Genomic DNA, 20,525 nt, shown 5'->3' with positions numbered 1-20,525 from the left:
TGCGTGCAGGAGGGAAGTTGATACTCTTCACAAAGAGCTATTCATTTGTGCAGCACTTCATGAACAGTTTTAAAAAGGACAGAGGGCACAAGGATCCATGGCACAGGGCTGCATCAATGCCATGTTATGGTTAAGCGTATCTATAACTAGTTTCAGCTTTGCTAATGTGGGCAGAGATGTGAACGAAAACTTAGCAGTCACAGTATTTTGAGTGAACCAAAGCATGTACTCCGTACCCTCTTAGGATCACTTGCCTTCACATCCTTTGCTTTCTAATGGAAATGGCTCCTTTTAATTTTGTCCTACCATCTGTATTTACAATGAGAATAGCAAACCCAAACCAAACCAAAAAAAAAAAAAGAAACAAAAGTTGCATTATGATGCTTATGTTGTGCGAACAAAAGGGAATCTCATCCATCTCTTGGAAGCTAAGGAAAGCTATTTTAACAGCAAACTATAAAATACAGACACAACAGCCGCTGCAGAATATAATGGTTAATCAGACAACCTGTGTATACAACCGCAGTTTGATTGTCACCCCTTTTGATCAACAGTCATGTTTACCTACAATGCGGTTAAAATACCTATTTAAGAAGAAAATTGCTCGTATTGCTTTTGACAGTTCTGTCCCAAAGATGAAAACTATGAAAACAAGCGAGTACCCACCCCAGCAGAACTTACCCTTATGCACAGACAGAGACACTTCCTACTTCAGTGTTTAGACCAGCTTCTCACTAATGGGTTAATGCCCCTTTTCTCCCTCCAGCCCCTGGAATTTGGAAGCAGTCCAATGTTGTCACTAGAGGCTCCAGGAAAAAAAACCTCCCTTCAGCTCAAGCACCCAAAAGAATCCCAGTTAAATCCAGCGTTAAATGCATACCTCTGCAACAGATCACGCAATGCCACCGTTTAGTTTAAGTGCTAATAATGTGAGAATCGTCTTAAGACAATTAATTGTTGTGAGGTAAACTGAGGTCACTTGCTCAATTCTCTAAGCATTGGAATGAGAAGCTGCTAGCAAAGCAAATAATAGGAAAATTTCAATCTACTGTATAGCCTCTGTGTGCACCACTAATGGGAAGTAGCAAGCAGCAGTCTTGCAAGGGATACAGAGAATTTCAATTATCAGAATTGAGTAATGGGCAAGAATAGATGCTCTTCCAATTAAGGCAGCAAAGGGAGACTGAATCCCGCATCTTACTTTCAGAGAGGGTAACTACTATGCATAGAAGGGAAAATGTTTTCTAACCTTCACAAGGCTTCACAAATTTTTCTTCCCATTTTCTGACAGATTTCCGTAAATAGTCACCCAAATGTTCAATATGACAATCAGCATCATGAGATGTTCTGATCTTGCCTGCACACTTGGAGGCACTGAGACCATGACGTGTTTCAAGAACTATGTACATATAAGCCCCTGTGAACTCCATTTAAGGGTGCTGATGTAGGGCATCAGTAGCACTTCTTTGTGCTGTAATTTTCTCATGTTTTTTTTGAGTATTGCAGCACAATGGAGAGAAACTGAGTAAAAAATAAAATTTATCTTCATTAGAAAATAGCTAGAATAATTACCCTATCTTTTTTTCACCCTAATGACAACTGCAGTAACATTTACTAGACAGATACAGGAGAGCTGATTAAAAACTTGCCTACTAGAGATACAGGCAGTCTTGAAAACTGATGACATATTCAAATGGAAATCTCAGTAAGTTCAGAGCTGCTCCAAAAGTAGAGTACTATTTCTATTAAGGCAACAGAAGTTTGTAGAGAAACTTACTGCCATTTGTGCTGTGGGATGGAGGACTGGCTGAAGCAGCAAGGGCAGGACTTGGGTGAGCCACTGCAGCTTCATCGCTGCATCACAGCGGGGCCTCAGGGAAACTGAATGAACTTTAGGCAGACTTGAGAGAAGCCTCCCTAAGCCAAGATTCGAAGAGGAACCAGTCCCGTTTTACCTGCTGAAGTAACTACTCGGCCACCCTGAGACAGGCGGTCATGAAAGGCAAGTCATACTATGGAGACCCTCAGCCACAGGAATTTGCAGGCACAAAGGATGAGTTCAAAGAGCAATAAACTGTTTGAGGCCCCCCAGATTCTTAGCCCTCTTCAGAGCATCAGCAGGAAATGGCCAGACTATGTAAGAAGCACAAGATACTATTTTTATCACTTCACAGAATTTCTGACTTGTCTTACAAAATACTAATAAAACAGTCATGCCAGTTATGAGGGAAATAGTAAAAGGCTTCCCACGAAAACTGCAACTTCTACAACAGTAAGTATGCAGTACTCAAGAGTGAAATGGGCAATAGCTTTACACATATCCCTATTTACTCACACACTAAAGGGTATTTGAGCTTTGCATAGTAACAAGTGCCAGGTGTGACTGTCTTCAGAATCAACGTCTACCAGCATATTTTAGGAAACATTCAAAGGGAAAAGCTGATAAAAGATACTAGCAATTCAAGCCATACAAACCATTGTGAACATAGGAATTTTCTTTCCCTAAACAAAAACGCAGAATATTCAGGGAAAAAAAATGATTTTTCTTTTATAGTGAGGAAAACAGAAGAAAAAATCTTGGGGATGTGTGATTCAGATTTCAGTCAAGCACGGTTCTAAACTCTAAGATTATGTTCTCCCATTTATTTGAAGAATGACAAGATCAGGAGTCCTCTTAAACAATAAAAGAATACAGAGGGTCCTATCTGTTCTTGTATCATTCTGTGGGATTTTGGAATACCTATATATCGTATTATATGCAAGCCAGTAACTACAGAAAATAGGAAAAAACGCCCATATAAAAAGTTGCTGGCTGCAGAAGCCTTATAGGTATTAAGCAAAGATCTGTCATCACTATACTGTTTAGAAATACACCTGTACACTTCCTGAATGCTATTCCTAGAGCACATGACCTGTCCTTTTAAAAAGGCAGCTAAATATTGTAGGCATCAATATGTGCTAGTTTGGTACAACTTCTCAGTTTGCTGCTGAGAGCCATCACTTAACTGTAGTAGAAACCAGGATAAACCTTCCGAAGTCAATGAAGTTACCCTAAAACGAGTCCAGCAAAGAGCAAAATTGATCCTCGTAGTGTATGGAAGATTCAAAGGCAGATGGGAATAGCATGCAACTTACATCGATTATAAGTTGGATATAAAGGATATATGCTATCCTTTAATTCTGTGACAGCTACACTCTAATTCACCAATTCTTCTCTGATAGCTGAGGAGTCATCCAGGACCTGCAGTGACCTCACCACTATGCTCACATTAAGCACATCTGAACGTAGAACTCTGCAGTAGAACAATGACTTGATTTTTTGCAAATTTGATTATTGCAAATTTAAAGTAGCTAATTTCAGAAAACATATGAAAACACAGAGTGTTCAAGGGTAAAGATAGTCCTTCACGTTATTAAAGGCCTACAAGTATATTGATGAAGCTGGACTCTTCACCTTTGACTTAAAAATTGACCTCATGAATCACATGGCAGGACTGGTGTTTGTCAGGAAATAGTTCTGTTTCATTTTGTCTGGAGCACAGCAGCAAGAATGAAAGAAAAACTTCTAGAGAGCAAATAAGACATTCCCTAGGAGGGGGACCCTCCTCCAAAGTATCACTCTTTGCCTTTTCAGGAGTTCTGATAATTTTATTCTTAAAAAAATTAAAATAATTCTATCCCATTCCATTTCTAAACAATATTTTTCAGATGAGGACTTGTTTAAAAAATTATTTTTCATATCAACCATCTACCTTACATAATTTTAAATAATCACGGTACAAAAGGAGGGGCAGTTACATCCTCTATTCCTTTAAGATTTTTGAAACCGCATTAAGATCCACTGGTTGCATGTGCAGTTTTGTTACCAACGTGACTCCCTGCATGGCTCCCAGAGATAAAAGCAGCTAAAAAACCTTGCAATCATTCAGAAAAATCTTAGCACAATTAAAAAGTAATATATACTCTATTTAAAGTAATTGCGATGGGTAACTTGTCTATATGTTATTTTTTCTTTAAAGACTAAATACCAACAGCACAATATGCAGAGCCTTTGTAACACAAGCTTTTTTCCCCCCTAGTCATCTCTGGGTCCGTTGTCCTTATCTTTTGAGACAGCTCAAAATGCAATTTTCCAGCCTCTGCTACAGAGCAGCCTCAAGCTCCCGAAAGGCCCGCGCGTCTCACAGGCTGGTCATGGTGGTTTGGACAGCATAGGTGACAGCACCGCTATGAACTCCTGCATTCTTCACATTGCGCTCATGAACAAAAGCAGAGTACTGTCCGTCTGCAGCGGGGGTCCTCGGCGGGGCCCGTGCCTTCCACAGGCTTCCACCACGTTGGCAGCGGTCGGCAGCATCAAAGGGCCTGGATTATTGGGGAGTGGGAGGGGGCACAATTAGTAATTAGGTACGGATGAGAGAGAGGGGGGAACAGCAAAGCGAAAGTAAAGGCAGGATGAGCGATGGGAGAAGACAAGGAAAAACGACATTGCTGGCAGGTAAATATCAGATGACAGAGGCATGCGAATATATGGGTACAGTAAGGCAGTGTCAAATAAACACCTTTACTGCTCAGCATCATGCGTATTTTTCTGAAATTAGAAGTTAAGCTGTCTCACACTTATACTGTCTACACTTATGGAAATGAGGAGCACTTCATATTGCAAAGCGCTTGGCAAAACTGAGCAAGAACCATGTGCTGCAGACGGGAGAAAAAAGCGAGGTGGAGGAACAGACCTCCCAGGCGTACAGCGCACAGCAGTTTCAGGATGCTGTAAGGGTTTTTAAGCAGCAGCTCTAACTGCATGATTGGAACAAGCATCTATAAGCAACGCTAATTTTTCAAAGTCATTGGAAAACGTAGATTTTAATGCAAGTTTTGTTTTTTTTTTTTAAAAAGAAGGAAATAGAAATTCAGAGAAATGAGTGTTACTGTGCAGGAGCAAACAGTACAGCGTACATAAGTCATTCACCATTTAGCTGGCTAAGGGACTAACTCCTACCAAAGCAGCTGACTGTAGTTATGCTTAATTAACAAACTTAGTTGGAAGACCACCATTTTAGAAAAGGTTACAACACAAAGACCTTGCTTTCCAATTTTGCATGTGGTTCATAAATGTTACATTTCAAATTCATAAAATCAAAATCCTGTGCTGTGCACAGGTATGGCTAAATTCTTCAACAGTTGGAACAAAGCTCTTCAAAAGCTAGAAAAAGGAGCAGGAGAGAACACTCATCACTTTAAACAATGTTTTGAAAAATATTTATAGCTTCCTATTTAATGGCTCCTTGCACAAAAGGCATTAGGCACAAGTATCTCCAAAGCAGCAGGGATAAACAATTCACTAAAACTGTCGAATTCTAGAAGACTAAAAAACGAACAAATATTTGCTAAGTGTTGATTGTGTTGTCCTAGGATTCTTCACTGTAATGTTTGAGACAGGCTGCTGCAAGTTACAATCAGGTATCAAAGAAGCGCTTGAAAAAAGGGTGCTCTCAACCTACTCAGAAATTCCTAAAACGAACTTTTTCCCTCAGTTTAATGTAAAATTCTCTACTCTATGACCCAAATTGAAATAAAGTGGAAACTTTGTTGCTGTTCAGAGGGCATCCTGAATAGTCCCCGAGTTCAAATTCCATCTTCCTGTGCTCCAAAAAGCCCAGTTTAACACTCCCAGCCCTGCCAGCCCAGCCAAGCAGGCAGTGCATAAATTGGAAGATCACATGTGCAGAGGCAGGGAAGCAGAAAAGCATGCAGGATTCACAACAGTGTTAAATGATTAACGTCCCGCGATAGTCCTCCTTTAGAAAAGAGGGGATTTATATGAAGCTCACCCATGGGGAAACTCAGAGTTTCGGGTTTTGTGAAACCCTCTGAGGAAATGACCTGTGAATACCGACGGCTCCAATCCTCAACAGTTTGTTAAATTATTTTCCAATTTCTCTAGTTTAAACAGTTAAATGAAAACTACATCCACTATGAAGCAAAAACAATCCCTTCTGCATTCACAATAAGTAAACAACTATTAATCATTTCTCTCCTGCTGTATCTTAGCACAGATACAGCTTCTCGAGAAAGGGCCAAAGCTAGAAACATACCAATTGGGTTTTAGGCTTTCCAGCCTTGCAGTTAATATTCCAGACCATCCAGAGCAGCATCATTTTCCTGTACTGACATTTTATAGGAATGGAGCAAAGAAAGGAAATAAAAACACTAGAACCATTCCTGTCTGGCAAAGTACTTTCTATGACTTGGCACTAATGCTGTTGGCAGCTGCAGCATTCACATTTTAAATTAAAGGAAACATTGACATTAGGAAGGGATCTAATCTGCAACACAGCCAGTACAGGCACCTGCCAAGAAAAGTACAGAAACGCACAAGGTCAGGACCTTACTTCTAAAACCCTTCAGTGTAACCATCAACAAAATCCCCTGTCCAAATATTCTGGTGTTCTTAGCAATCCTTGGCAAACTCTCTCTAAAAGAAGACTATTTTTCTGACAGGAAGCAAAGACAAATCATGCAGAAACAGGCCAATTAAAGACAGCAGCGGCTGAAAAGAGATCTTGTTAGCAGCATCGAGACCCCAAGGCTTGAAGGCGCGACAGCCCAGCTGCAGCCCCCGCGCTAAGTAGGCATGTTCAGGCCCTGTATCAACCTAACCCTGCTCCCCAGCTATGCAACCAGCATGTGGCTCCTCTGCCGACTCAGCTCCAAACTGCTGCCTTCTTCCTACAGCTGGATTTGTCCATTATCACGGGCAGTACAACTTCCAGTGAACGCATTAAAACCTCTCTGCCAGAAGACAACTGTCTTCAGTAATAAATATATGGCTGCAAGAGACAGCATTTACACAGTACCACCATTGCTCTTTTGATTAAAGCACATTAATTGCCAAGAAATATGTTTTCTTTATGGCATGCTGGTTTGGGTTACACGCAAATATAGGTTATATTTGTTCCCACTCTTTGATAGAAAGGCTACCTACTGCAGCAGCTGGGACCTAAGCTCAGATCCCCTGACAACGTTAAGAAGGACAGGCTCAGGTTATAAATCCTAAAAAACAAATACCAAGACCAAAATTGAAAGAGATCGCTAAAGTCCTCTCTGCTTCTGAACAAAAGCAGTGTGATCTCAAGGAGCAACAGAAGCCTTGGGAATACCAGAACGAATGCCCACCTGAATCAGATACCAAGGAAGAGCTGTTTGGAGCAGGAGTCAAACATTTCGACCAAAAGAAATAATGGCTTTAGCACGCATCTTGCAGTTAGACAAAAAAATCAACCCAACATTTCAAGAAGGCTGAAGAATAAAGAAACCACCACCTTTCACCCACCACCATGGAAGGAATCGAGCGATCAACAGGATCTCATCACAGACAACCACAGATTTCAGATACTAGACAAATCAAGGGCAAAAGAAAGAAAAAGAGCATTGATCATGTATTCTGATTGAAACTTCAATATAATGCAACAGATAAAGCAGAATTATTCTCCCTCTTACAATTCAAAACCCATATTATGGAAAGTCTTTATAATCAATATGATTTACAGAATTTAAGCACATTTGTCATTATACTGTCAGAAGCAGATATCATGTATTTTTTAAGAGATACTGAAGCAAGTTAGGTTCATATGCCAGACAACAGGAGAAGGATCTTCTCTCTTGAGGGCTGAAATGGCTTAGGATAAGAGCTTTACTCTCCTTCCCTTTCACCATGGCTGCTCCTCTACAGTCTCACGGAAATCAGAATTACCCTTCTAGGATTAGCCATACTGCACAAGAAGCTGAAGAAGCTGAAAAAATGTCAGTAGTGTGCACAAGCACTGCGTTGATATATATCAATTTTGGTTCTGAAATATGTTTACAATATAATATTACTTTTAAAAAGATGAATGAAATGTAAGTTTATCTTCAGATCAGCCTAATTTTGAGGAGCATACAATCCATATAAAACAAATTGTCTTTATTACATAAAAGCAAAGCTCTTATCTTCAGCTCGTGTCATTTTCCTCAAGCTCCCATTCTCTCCAAGACAACAAAAAGATCAGCTTGCCCATTTCAGAAGATTTTTCTAAGAGATTCACAATGATAGTGATTTACAAGGTTGTGCATTTTGTTAGGGTTTGAGGTAAGTCCTTGGGCTCCATGATACCAAGCAAAGGGCCTCAAGGAATATTATGGCAAAACAGAAGGACCCAGCTCTCTCCAAGACTTGAAAATTATGCTATGGATCTAATCGCTGACATCAATGGAGAAATTTTCTTTTGGTTAACAGTAACTAAGCATGTTGTTCTCACCTCCCCAGACTGTATTCGCAGCAACAAATCAGCTGCATCACCACTAACTTGTCTTTCAATTTACATTGAAGATGCAAGGTAGAGAGTTCATTCAAGCACAGGTAAAGAAACAGTCCCTTGGATCATGCAAAAGCAAGCAGAATTCACTTCCCAGCAAAGCAGAACATACCACTTCTTGTCTTGCTGGATGGCTCCTGGGCTCCTTGGGAGGTTTTCTATTTCCACCAGGACTGGAGCAGAAGGAACTGCTGCTGTTAGGACAGGTGCGTTTGGCTTTGCATTCCAACTCTTTGGAGACAGAAGAGAAACAAGTAAGGTCCTATAAACTCTTCAGTTAAGCAATGTCACGTTATACATAATAAAATGTATCACCACTTTTCCTTATACACAATGATAAAACAAGGCTGTTTTCCTCCATTACTTCAACAACACTGGATACCTATGCCCATTTTTTTCCAGTACTATACACAACACCAGGATTGCAACGAATCCAAGGCAGCTCAAACAACTCATTTTGCAGAGAACATAAAAGGCTGAGCAGAGCACCCACCTGTCTGTTTGCTTCCAGCTGAGATTGAGTGTTTAATGTTAAAATAAGCTGGATTTCCCATTTCCACTGATCTGTGACCCCTTCTGCAGCTGAAATACTACAGAACGCAAGACAGGGTCTTTCCAAACACTAAGTCCTATTTTTTGATACCCAGAATGGTATCAAACCGTTACCTTACTGTTTTCAGTGAAACATGGTATTTCGTGCACGAGTCCTGAGAAGACAGGTGTCTCAGATTTCCCTCAAACACAGAAAACAATGAATTTTTGCTAACATATTCTCTAATTTGCAGGCGCACACCCCTCTTTCAGAGTACTAGAGAAAAGTACTGTAACCAGGAATCAACACTGGTGCTGATGGATTATGCCCTTTGGTGTTAATTAGCACGTACAATTAACGTACTTTGGGTACTACTGACCCCCACACAAAGGTACTTTCTGTACCTATGAAAACCTGCACCTATAAACAGTATAATTTTTATTGCATAGGGGTATGGCGTATCTTCCTCACTCCAGATAATCACTTCTTTGCATGCAATTTAGTTAACTGTGTGTAACTTTTCAATACAACCGGCCAGTATGAAGGAAATAATGAAATCCTCAAATCTGTTGAAACATATCAAAATTGTCTTTAAAAAGAATGAAAGAGATAGGCCTTACTTGTTGTGATCCATTTGTTTGGGTAATAACAGCGTTGTTTGGAAAACTGAAAGATAAAAAGAATTTACATCAGGATCAGATCAACAAATTATTTTTGAAGGCTTTCAGAATTGTAATGATTTTCAGAAAGAAATGAAGTCTAATAAAGATCTTTTCAAATTACATAAACGTTCTCAAATGAAAATTTGAAAACTTATGTTTTAGCTCAGCTGCCTCATTTTAGTTAAGTAAGGGTACCAGGTTATTTTTTTTTTATTTTCACACTGTAGTTTATCTATCATTCCTCTGTTTTTTTCCTCCCCTCTTCCTTTCCTACACCAGTTAAAGTTTAGAAGTCTTCCTGATTCAGCTGTAAGGCAGGGTGTTTTAAGAGCAAAAATTTTATGACTTTTTAGTTAAATACTCAACAAAAATGTGACGTCAAAACTTTACTTACATAATAAATATTGTTTGCTCTGTAACTAGGACTCTTCTGATTTGAAGTTTCACATCATGAAATCATGAGTTTCTTCTGTGTACAAGCTCTAATGGACTGAATTACCGCTTCAGTAATTTCAATCTTAAAAGCAGCCACTCAAACTTATGCGCACAGCAGTTCAGCACAGCATTACTAATTTTATGAAGATTTTTTATTCTACAAGACACACTCCAAATTTGCATGTTTTTGCGAGATTTAAAAGTATTACCATCCTGTGCAATAATTATGTATTATAAATCTTACACAAAGCTAGGTATTCAAGAAAAGATTCAAAGCAAACATTTTTTTTTCCAGACTTCTAATCTTTTTAAAAACAGTTCCAGGATCCTACCATTAATTATTCTTTTGATTTATGGCCTCGGCAATAGCTAACCAACCTGGCAAGCTGACAATTTAAATAGATTTCTGTATCTACTTCAGTGATTCTTTAGAATTATTTGACTTAAATACCATACTACCAAGAACAAACAACTTGTTCCTTGCCTGCTTTCTAACATCACACCTGTGTTGAGAGCGTGTGGAGGTTACCACAGAACAGCACACATTTAACAGAAATATTAAAGAATGACTTCTTGGCGGCACATTACCCTGTGCTGAGTTCATACCAAAGAGCAGAACAACATACATCTTTCATGATGCATTTCAATTAGCAACGCTCGAGCGTAGAGTTTCAGAAATGGCATTGATTGCTCTGGAGACTAACAAAACAATGCCACACCTATGTGGAAATCAGAAGACCATCGTCTTATCAGAAGGCAAAACTGCACCTGAAGTTTCTCTTCCCACTCTCAGAATGACCTAAGCAGCATGAAACTCAAACAAGGTCATAACAACACAGCATGACGAGAGTACTAATTAATCAGGCAGTCACAGTTTGCATGCAGAGGATCTTCAAGCACTTTAATGACACCCAGTGTTGAAGACAACTTTCTCATTTTATAAAAAGAAAAGCTAGCACAGGAGAGACTTGCCCCTAAGGTTGCAAAGACAAAGAGACCTCCTTCACTAACACGTTAAACTGTTGCGCTGGCCTCAACTTTCCTAGAGGTCTACCCTTATGCAAGAATCAGCCTTGCTTGCTAGTAACAAAATGTATGTCTCTAATAAGCCTGTAGTTTTTAAATGTTATACTGATGTTCCTTACCCAACTCCTGACTGCCACGATGCTTAACATCTAACAGTACCTACATTTTCTTAAACAAACAAACAAAACCCACACCTCAAAACAAAACAGAAACTGAAGGAAAAAAAAACAAAAACACAACCTGGGCTGAAAGCAAAACTGAGTGATTTTGTTCCTCTGCTACCAGGTAAATTCTTTATAGCCTGCTTTCCTCTCTTCCAGGAACAGTGTGAATATAATATGATCCAGTTTCACAGAAGCATTTTACACTACAACTGTAAGCATGAATCTCTACATCCAGAAAGACTCTAGGTATAGAAATCAAAAAGCTTCTCTCTCAATGTCAGTCATGACTAATTCATAATTATCAATATATAAAAACAAATACTTTATATAACAATAAATTTAAATATAATACAGAATACAAAAACATCAAAATATTTTAAATATTTTACAGTATTTTCCCCTTCTCTGAACTTCACTCAATTATGTATTTCACTTGCATAGCCCAATTAGGCAGATCTCAGCAACAACCTCATGCTTTTACTTGATCTCCTTACATGGCAGCATAGGGAACCACAGCTCATAATCAGCAAGAATCATAGCTAGCCATAAACAAACATTATGGCCTTCCAGTAAGCTACTCTTGCAATATCTTCAATGTGACAGCAACACAGCAACTTTACCTCCAACAGTAGGATTTATTTAAAGCAAAGAAACACGAAAACCACACCAAAACCACACTTAAGAGGTTAACACTATCTGCATTTAGCCAATCTTATAACCTCCTGCAGACATGCTCAAACATAACTGACAAACATCAAAAGGAAAGGAAGTATTAGAATGCATCTTACCTTGTTTCTTCAAGTTTAGCAACGTGTGCTGCAAAAGTATACATAAAGTTTTAATTAAATTTTAATTTCTAATTAGGTTGTCAGTCAAATATTAAAGCATATTAAATAAAAATAGTAAAGCACTACCTAAAAGTATGCAACTAAAAGACCAAGTGTTGCATGTAACCCCTGGATAATGTGTATAAAATTTAAATTGGAAAAATAAAAAAAACTCAAGAGCAAACCAAGGAGTTGTATTTAATCAAGGCTCTGAAAGCGTGCCTGGAGGTCACTTATGACCTATGCAAGAAGGGAAGAAAGAGACGAGGTATCACATGCTGTCAGGCTGTGACTACGGACAGAATGCAGCTTCTAAGAACAAGAAAATATCCTTGACAAAAATTTCAAACCTGATTCAGAAATTTCAAATATTACCAGTATCACATTTCTGTTTCCTGTACACAAGTTTTACATATTCATACAGAAACACTGCACAATATTCATAGGTGTTTTTTCTTCCAGGAAAACTAGAATGACATGCTTTGGACACAAGCTTTTTCTGACAAATATAGATTACCTCCCAGCTAAGTCAAAGGAAACCTGATTTTCAAAATTCAAGAAAAGAGAAAGCAGCTATAGGAAAAACTCCTACAAAGAACCTTTAAAGGATGTGATTGATAGATCGTCACGGTGGATTGTACATCTCAAAATGGAAGGTCAATAGCTTACCTTTCGTTTGTAGTGTTCGTCTAGAGTATCTCTTGCTGGGCCTCCTTTCAAAGGATGCTGATCTCCTGGCTTTGTTAGTCTTGGTGGTTTGATATTCTGTTTTCCCACTGATGATGCCAAGTACAAAACCATAAATTAAATCACTTGCTTTTTATGACAGAATACAGACACTGCTCAGGAAAACATTACATTTCTATTATAAATGTATAGCTTAATAATCTGATCTCATTTCTAGTAAAAACATTTGCCGTTTGCATATTTCTTGGTCAAAATACATACAGATTGAGATCAAAAATTCTAGGAGAGAATAAAGGTTAAGATATCTTGCCAAAGTTCATAGAGAAAGATGGTAACTAGGCTAAAAATCAGAATCTCATTCCTTGGCAAATCCCTCTCTCAAGAATTCTTTTCTGTAAGTATTGTCAGTGCATTTTTTCCTCAGGACTCTGTAAGAAAAGGCTTTTTTTCTTTTTATTTTTTCCCTGTACTATGTTTTACCAGGATGATCGCTAGTTAGTTATCTAATATTTTTAATGGCCTCAGATTATGCACCAAGATCACAGTGAAAACTGGTGGCACCATCTAGCCCCTTTGCTAAAGGTCTCAAAACACAGTCCAAAGAAAATAGAAGTGACAGTCACTGGCTTGCTCTGATAATGCGGTATATAGCCAACGTGTTTGACTATTGATTATAGTCAAGCTCTTCTGCTGCTCTAACATACTCCACTCTCCTGAACTGATCAAAGGAATTTAACTCATGCATTTTAAGGATAATGCTGTAAATCTACCTGTTATAAGTGCTGGACTGACAGAAATCTCTCTCCAATTGGATAGGACATGCATATCAACACAAAAACTAACAGTCTGGATGTTGGAAGATTCAAATCAGAATGAATCCTAAAGCAAAGGGAACTAACCTTGACCCCCTGGCAGAAAGCCAACTGCACAAACAATAGGTTTGAAAACTTAAGCAATTCTTTTGGAGACAACACCTTTTTAAGAAGCAGAGTATCTCATGTATTTTTAAGGGATAATAAGGACAAAAAGTTAAGTGTTAGGGTCACCTCAACAGACTGAAGTGTGGACAACAGGGTAGAATGGTGGTTCCTTGATTCCAATCTGAGAGAAGGATGAAAAATTTTCCCCAAAGCAGCAAAGTTTTCAGTGACAGGAAACATGATGAAATGTTCCCATTCCCCTCGAACTCCTTCCTTCTTTCTGACACTCCTCTTTTCTCCACACCTCCACTACTCCTTCAAGCTCCTTAAACTCAACTGATGAAGAGGATAATAATAATTTGCAAGTTGCCTACTAGGCCTAACCAACAAATGATGGTTCTGAAAATACAGCACATCTCCTTTTGGGTAGAATCTGGCTGGACTCTGCCTCCAAAGCCATAGCAGACCCATGTTCTGCCACTGGTACTTCTGGTCTGTCTCCTTGGTACCAGTGGTCCTTTCTGACACACACACACACACACACACACAAGATGGTATTGCTACAGTAACTGGAACTGGAAGCAAGGGCTATGTACACTGTATGGGGTCACCCTTCCACCACCTTGTGTATGTTCTCACCAACCCTAGTGGGGCTTCTGACAGCACCTCATAGACCAGTGTGGGACTATAGGCTACTGGGAAGTCATACTGGGAAGGACATACATAGGTGCTGCCTGACGTGATGATTCGCATTATCTTAGGCTGCTGAAGCACTACTATCATTCAAAATCAGCAGTCAAAAGTCACACACTGTCTCTAACTGTGCAAGTCAACCATACTTCCTCAGCAGTTCATTTAAAAAGGAGTGGCTTTTCAAGATGAAGGGGTCTATAAAATCAATGTACTACATATGCTATGTAATGAACATGAACCTTGAGACACCTTTGGTTTCCTTGCGTGTTTTACTGCACTGATGACAATCAACTAAAGATAAATCAGAAAGCGTATATGTTGAGAAAACGTGATTCAACAAAACCAATAATTCAACTCACTCATCTTGCAAATTTCACTCACTCTAGGTGAATGAATAGTAAGTTCTCTCCTATTTCCACTCATAATCCAAGAAATGCAAGAAATGACAAAGGATATGTGCTAAACAATAGATGACACTAACCTGTATCGAAATCGGGAACCCAGCCGAATGAAGCCTGATCTACTTGAGCTTTTTTGAACAGGACCTCGGAGCCGGAAGAAGGCGTGATGTTCCACTGCACATTTCCACAAATGTTTGCAGGCTTTGGGATGATCCAGTCTAAAGACAAAAGTGTGCTCCTGCTCCTTTCCCTTAAAGCACACAAAGTGCACTAAAGATTTATAAGGGGCTTGAACAAGTCAAAGATACAATTAAATGCAAGCCAAATAAAATGTTTTTATGGATACCTAAACGTATGATAAAAGAGAAATATTTATGGCAGAAAAATGAATCTTTTCAGAAGCTTTAATGCTTTACTGCTCCAATGTCTGAAGTTACAAAGGGCTAGCACCTATATATTTAACAAGTCATTTATCTGAATAACTACAAATGAGAGACGTTATTATTATAGAAAGGTACTTCTCAATGAGGCTAACTTGGTTTCACTTCCTAATCTGATCTCTTCAAATTTCCAACGCTCACATTTTCATCTTCTCAGCTCTGAGCAATTTCTTCCCACGGGAACAACTCTGGCATCTGTGTAAGGAATTCATTCCACTAAATGTGCTACCTGGCCTTTTTTAAAACTGTCTTGCACAATGCACCGAAACGAGCACGTGGTTTCCAAATTACCTAGCCTACGTTAGTGTAATGAGGTATTCCCTTCTTAAAAACAGGGTAGGAAAAAAGCAATTGAACCTATTTATTTTATATTTAATTCCCTTTATTCCCCACTAGAAGTCACAACCAAAAATCTTGGAAGGCAGCCACGTCAATTCTCGAAACTTAAAGAAAGATCAGGAGCATGTAAACTAGTACTGTATAATCAAGACTGAGACATAACTAAACTGATTGTTATCTACCTGTTCATCATCTTCAACAACAACAAGAGTGAGTTTGTTCTTCTTGAAGTCAAGTCTTGTTATCTTCGGCCTGCAAGATGAACAGAAAAAGCAGGTTAGGCTTAGCTCTCTAAGTAACACACTGAGAGCTCAGTTAGACGTGCTGGTTCAAGCCTTTCTTTTTCCCCCCCGTTTTTGTGTGTGTTTTAATTCATGCAGTAGGGCTTGATTATAATGGGGACGCCAATGTATCACTTCCAATTTCAACACTTCATTAGAAACTTAAAAGTAAGGAGTCAGCAACTTCCAAACAGTTAAATATATCAGAACTTAAAATAACAATTACTTGAGCAGAAATCAAAGTTCCCCTAAATACCTTTGCTTGCCTAGTCTTCATAAGCACAGAGGACTGAGCTCATAAGGGCATAAAGGCAGGCCAAAATAATTTTTTTATTAAAGAAGTGCAAAAACACTGTACAGTATATCACAGATCAAGTCCTATGACGGCTCTGTTTCAGAAAATTCCAGTCACAGAAAACATTAACATGACGTGACACAGAAGTGCAACCACTTTCCTTCCCACCCACCAAAAAAACCACCACAACAATTCAGAGTTTATGATGGAAGAACTTCCTATATTCCTAAGTTCATAAGACACATAACATTTCTGCCACGACACAAATGTTTCTCTGTGAATTTTATAAAATTGGACTGGACTAAGCCAAAGTAACTACTTATGTATTCTTATGAAGAAAGATTTTTTTCGGACACCATGAAAACACTCACAGGCCGAAGAATATTTTTGCAGGTACCTAGCGCTCCCAGTGCTCTCACATTTAAAAAATAAAAATTAAAAAATGGGGTAAAGAAACTGAGGAGTAAAAATATAAATTGTATCTTAACATACAGAGAGCTTACCAGAAAAACAAACCAATCTTTGTGTCTCCTTCAAAGACAAGAACTCCTGTAGGGGTTAGTCCCAGGCTGTAATCATTGCCATCTCTTGCCTAAGTGCAGCAAAATAAAGATTATGCTTTTTTCAGTGTTTGACCCTCTGTCCAAATTACTCTAGTGATTAATACAGCTTATTTGCCCAGTGTTACAATTCAACACATATCTGCGTATTCAGTGCAACAAAGGTGTCCTAAGTGTTTCTGCATTCAATGACTTATGCAATGGTGTTTCCAGTTTGCAATCCTTCAATAAGACGAAGTGGAAAAATTAAAGTTTCCTCATTTGCCTGTGTAATAAGCACCTTGTGCAGTTCACTGCACTTCCTTTACCACAGGAGATCTATTTTTAACTGCAGTTTTTTGTATGATAACTGACTGGACCCCTGCCAATTTTAATTTAATTACTGTAATTTTCACATAGCTCTCAGTCTAAATACAAACAGTGTAGTGCATACTGTTGTGCACCAATCACATTTAATACAGAGCGGATATGTTTGGACTTGTACCTTGTAGAAACATATCAAATAGGGTGGAATGTTGATGTAAAGTCACATCACTTGTTACATAGTTTAGATGAGCACAACATTCCTATTTTTTTCCCTCAAAGCTAAATCTCTGTTGAAACGCTAGACAAAGCTAACATTACCGTTTCCAAAGGTCACCATGCTGTGTTTAAACATACCTTGACTATGTGCATGTCTACACCATACATTTCCAGCCACTTAGCTTTGTTTAAGTAGTTAGTTTCAGCCTGTGCTGGTGTTTGCCCCCTGAAATAAATTTTTTGCCATTAGGAAGATGCCTGGAAAAGCACAGAAAGGAAAAACTGGCATATGAGAAAAAGAAATGCCTAAAAGGATGTGAAAAACCTAAACACTGTTGACTCTCATTCACTTTAGTGAACATCAAGGTCACTTTTGTAAGTTTTAATCTGAAACCAATGCAGCAAAAAATTGCTGCATTTTGAGATTTTGCAACCTCATCATTTTACTCAGACTTCTGGAAAGCTTCATTTTCACATTATATCCTCTAACAAAATATTACAGAACCATATTAGAATTATGTCTTTCTAGAAGACCACAGGAGAAGCATCAGGAGTATCTTTTTAATACATTCTCTTTATAGAAAAATCAGCACAACACTTGGTTAGCATGCACTGGAAGATCTAATACCTGCATTCCTTCCACTTCTCAAAAATGGCTAGTTCCATCTCCTCTGTCTGAGTTGGCACAAACCTGAACTCAGACACCAGTTCAGGGACATGTTCAGCAGGATCATAGTCTCCAAGTTCAGCTATAAAAGAACAGCATTGTCAAGCAAATTTCACCATAAAGACAGAAAATATTAACAGGAACTTCTGTGTAACTTTGTAGTTAATCTAAAATACTAAATTTCTTTTTTCTTTCCCCTCCTCTCCTCAGTCCTCCCACTAATTGCAGCATCACCTTTTTTGACAAGGGAATTGTGGACACCAAAAAATAGTTCTATAGTATACATAAAACTTTTGCATTAATTTTTTACAACGTGCTGTTGATAAATCAGTTTAAAAACTTCTTATAAAGCTATCAATATCCTTGAAATTCAGTATTTTTCTTGCAGAGCTTTCAATATTTTTGTCACTGAAGTCTCTACTGAAACAACAGGTGACTAAAGTTATAATGGAATTATACCTTATTAAAATATCTTGAAATTTGTAAAAACTACCACAACTGGTTTTGCTTTTACGTAAAGTAACTGTCCATTCTAAAAATCAATTTTTGGTTTTATAACCATAAAACCCTCCTGCTAAAATTACTCTTGTGTCAGGGCATGATCACGCAGCTGTTATTTTTCTCGTTCCTTTTTGTCTAGGAACATAATAAATGCCCTACTGCGTCAGTCAAATGGTTCATCTAGTCCATGGCTGCATGCTCAACAAGGGCAATAAGAGATGCTATTTAGAGAGCGTACTGGAACATACTAGTCAATGGGTGTGCCACAGCAAAAGCACAACCTTCTTTTTTCCACTGATGCTAATGAGTCCACCTTTAAAGACCAATGTATGCCTAAAAAGCTGAAACTCAGTTAGAAACCTTTACAAAAAAGGTCCTGATTTTCAGAGTCACTAGCATTTGCTCCTCCCACTGACTTCAAGAGTTTTTTTGACATTCACCTTGTATCCAAAAAATCAAAACTAACTCAAAACTTGTGTGTCCAATAAATGCCAATAATTATTCTGACTGAAAAAAAAAGAAACTACATATGTAATGTAAGGAAAAAAAAGAAAAAGTGATGTATTTGAAAAGATCTTGAAAACTCAAATAAATACATAGAGTATTCCACTTGTACAAAAATTACATCCAAAAACCTGTCTCTTGGTTCTTGATTTTTGGAACTCAGTGGATATATTAATAGCCTTTTCACCCCCTTCTTTTTTTTTTTTTTTTTTAAATGCTGACAGAGGAAGCCTGTAGTTCTATAATAATTTACTCCCACTAGAACGCCTGCCTCTGTTGAAAGGAATGCTGTCAAAGCCAGCTTAGGTTCCAGCTGATTTAAATAAAAGTACACAGCTGTCAGACAGTAAGATTAAAGCCCTGCTACAGGCCTCATTGTGCAGAGAGGAAAGAAAAGACTAGCACAGAAAGCAATGTATATATGGCCTAATTAGATCACTTTGTTTTTCCAAAAAGTTATCCACTGAACATCTTAAGGCTCTAACAATGCCAGTATTTCTAACTATAGAATGTATTCTAACTGTTTTTCTTCCATGCAAAAGAGCAGGGGTAAAAGACAGGTTTCTTTAGAGTTTAATGCCAACTCTCCATACCTACACTTGATCAAGGCTATTATTAGCTCCTACCTTAAGAACAAAATGTGTTTTGGAAAACAACTGTAAGAAGAAGAATTTCAGTGACTTAGTCCTGTTACCTAACTCCTGCTAAGTTAGTACAACAGTACGTTGGTTTGTAAGATGAATGTTGTGTAGAAAATTTGTGCACCACAAGCACATGGCACATCTCCAAATTCCCTCTTCTGTACAACAGCTTTACAGCAGAGGTTTTGAGACTTTTTTGTAGACTTGTAGACTGGTTTGAACGAGGCCGCAGTGCGACAGCCTCCAAAAAGGACCCATAAACCTACTCTAGCAGACACATCTAAACACTTCAAGCCTCCCTTCTTTCTTTTGTGGGTCCCCCCGCTCGAAACCACGAACTTCACATTTGTTAAGATGACACCCTCATCCACACAACACAAGACATTGGCCATGAAGATCAATGATGTACAAGTAAGCGAAGGTCAGACCATGGCTCTCGGAAAAGCCATGGATTTAGGAGTCTCAGCTGGAATCAGAAGTCAAAGATAACTCATTATTAAAGAGTCTCAGATGATTCAAACATAGTACTACAGAGCTGAGAAAAAATATACTAGGTCACCTCTTTTGGTTGAAGGAGGATCTGAAATAGCAACAAGTGCAGTTCAGCCGTAAATGCTCAAGTACAAGCATGAGACATGGGGTATTAACATGTTTCTACAAACATACAAAAGTCGAAAGCTGGGTAGTTTTTATACATAGGAGTTTTCAATTGAGCTCAGAACCATAAAAAATTGCATCTGATTTGCACAGTGAGGAAAACACACAGTAGAAACTACATCATGAAACAAAAAAAAAAGGTGAACCGTTTTCCTGCGTCAGGGCAATTTAGAAAGATAGAAAATCTTATAGCTTGTGTAAAGGTGGATAGGTTTGTACACAAGCACATGAAAAAACAAGCTTAGGACAAAGCTGTTTATGTTCAGAACCCCCTTGTACTGTTTCCTGAGGACTCAAGCAATTTTCTACACACGCTGTCAGCAAAATTACAAACAAGAAGAGCTGTGTTTCACACTGGATTGCTGACATTTGGACAGAACCTGTTTTCTGGATACCGCAGGGACAGACTAAAAG

The 20,525-nt window shown here is 38.4% G+C and overlaps 1 protein-coding gene across 2 annotated transcripts in view; it reads right to left on the bottom strand.

The window, feature by feature from the left end:
* The window catches only part of EPB41L5 (erythrocyte membrane protein band 4.1 like 5), a 55,824-nt gene that overhangs the window by 16,777 nt on the left and 18,522 nt on the right, over window positions 1-20,525 (bottom strand). For both annotated transcript variants that reach the window (XM_083841993.1, XM_083841994.1), the window contains exons 7-15: window positions 17,770-17,890; window positions 17,280-17,367; window positions 16,563-16,651; window positions 15,666-15,735; window positions 14,785-14,954; window positions 12,673-12,779; window positions 11,965-11,992; window positions 9,510-9,555; window positions 8,470-8,588 (exon numbers count right to left, since the gene is read on the bottom strand). In XM_083841993.1, coding sequence (XP_083698119.1) covers window positions 8,470-8,588; window positions 9,510-9,555; window positions 11,965-11,992; window positions 12,673-12,779; window positions 14,785-14,954; window positions 15,666-15,735; window positions 16,563-16,651; window positions 17,280-17,367; window positions 17,770-17,890 — 838 coding nt within the window. The remainder of the gene's footprint in view (window positions 1-8,469; window positions 8,589-9,509; window positions 9,556-11,964; window positions 11,993-12,672; window positions 12,780-14,784; window positions 14,955-15,665; window positions 15,736-16,562; window positions 16,652-17,279; window positions 17,368-17,769; window positions 17,891-20,525) is intronic.

The sequence above is a fragment of the Anser anser genome (genome assembly GCF_964211835.1).
Source record: "Anser anser genome assembly, chromosome: 6".
Taxonomy (NCBI): Eukaryota; Metazoa; Chordata; class Aves; order Anseriformes; family Anatidae; genus Anser; species Anser anser.
The sequence above is the reverse complement of the archived record's forward strand: the minus strand, read 5'-3'. Positions and strand labels throughout refer to the sequence as shown.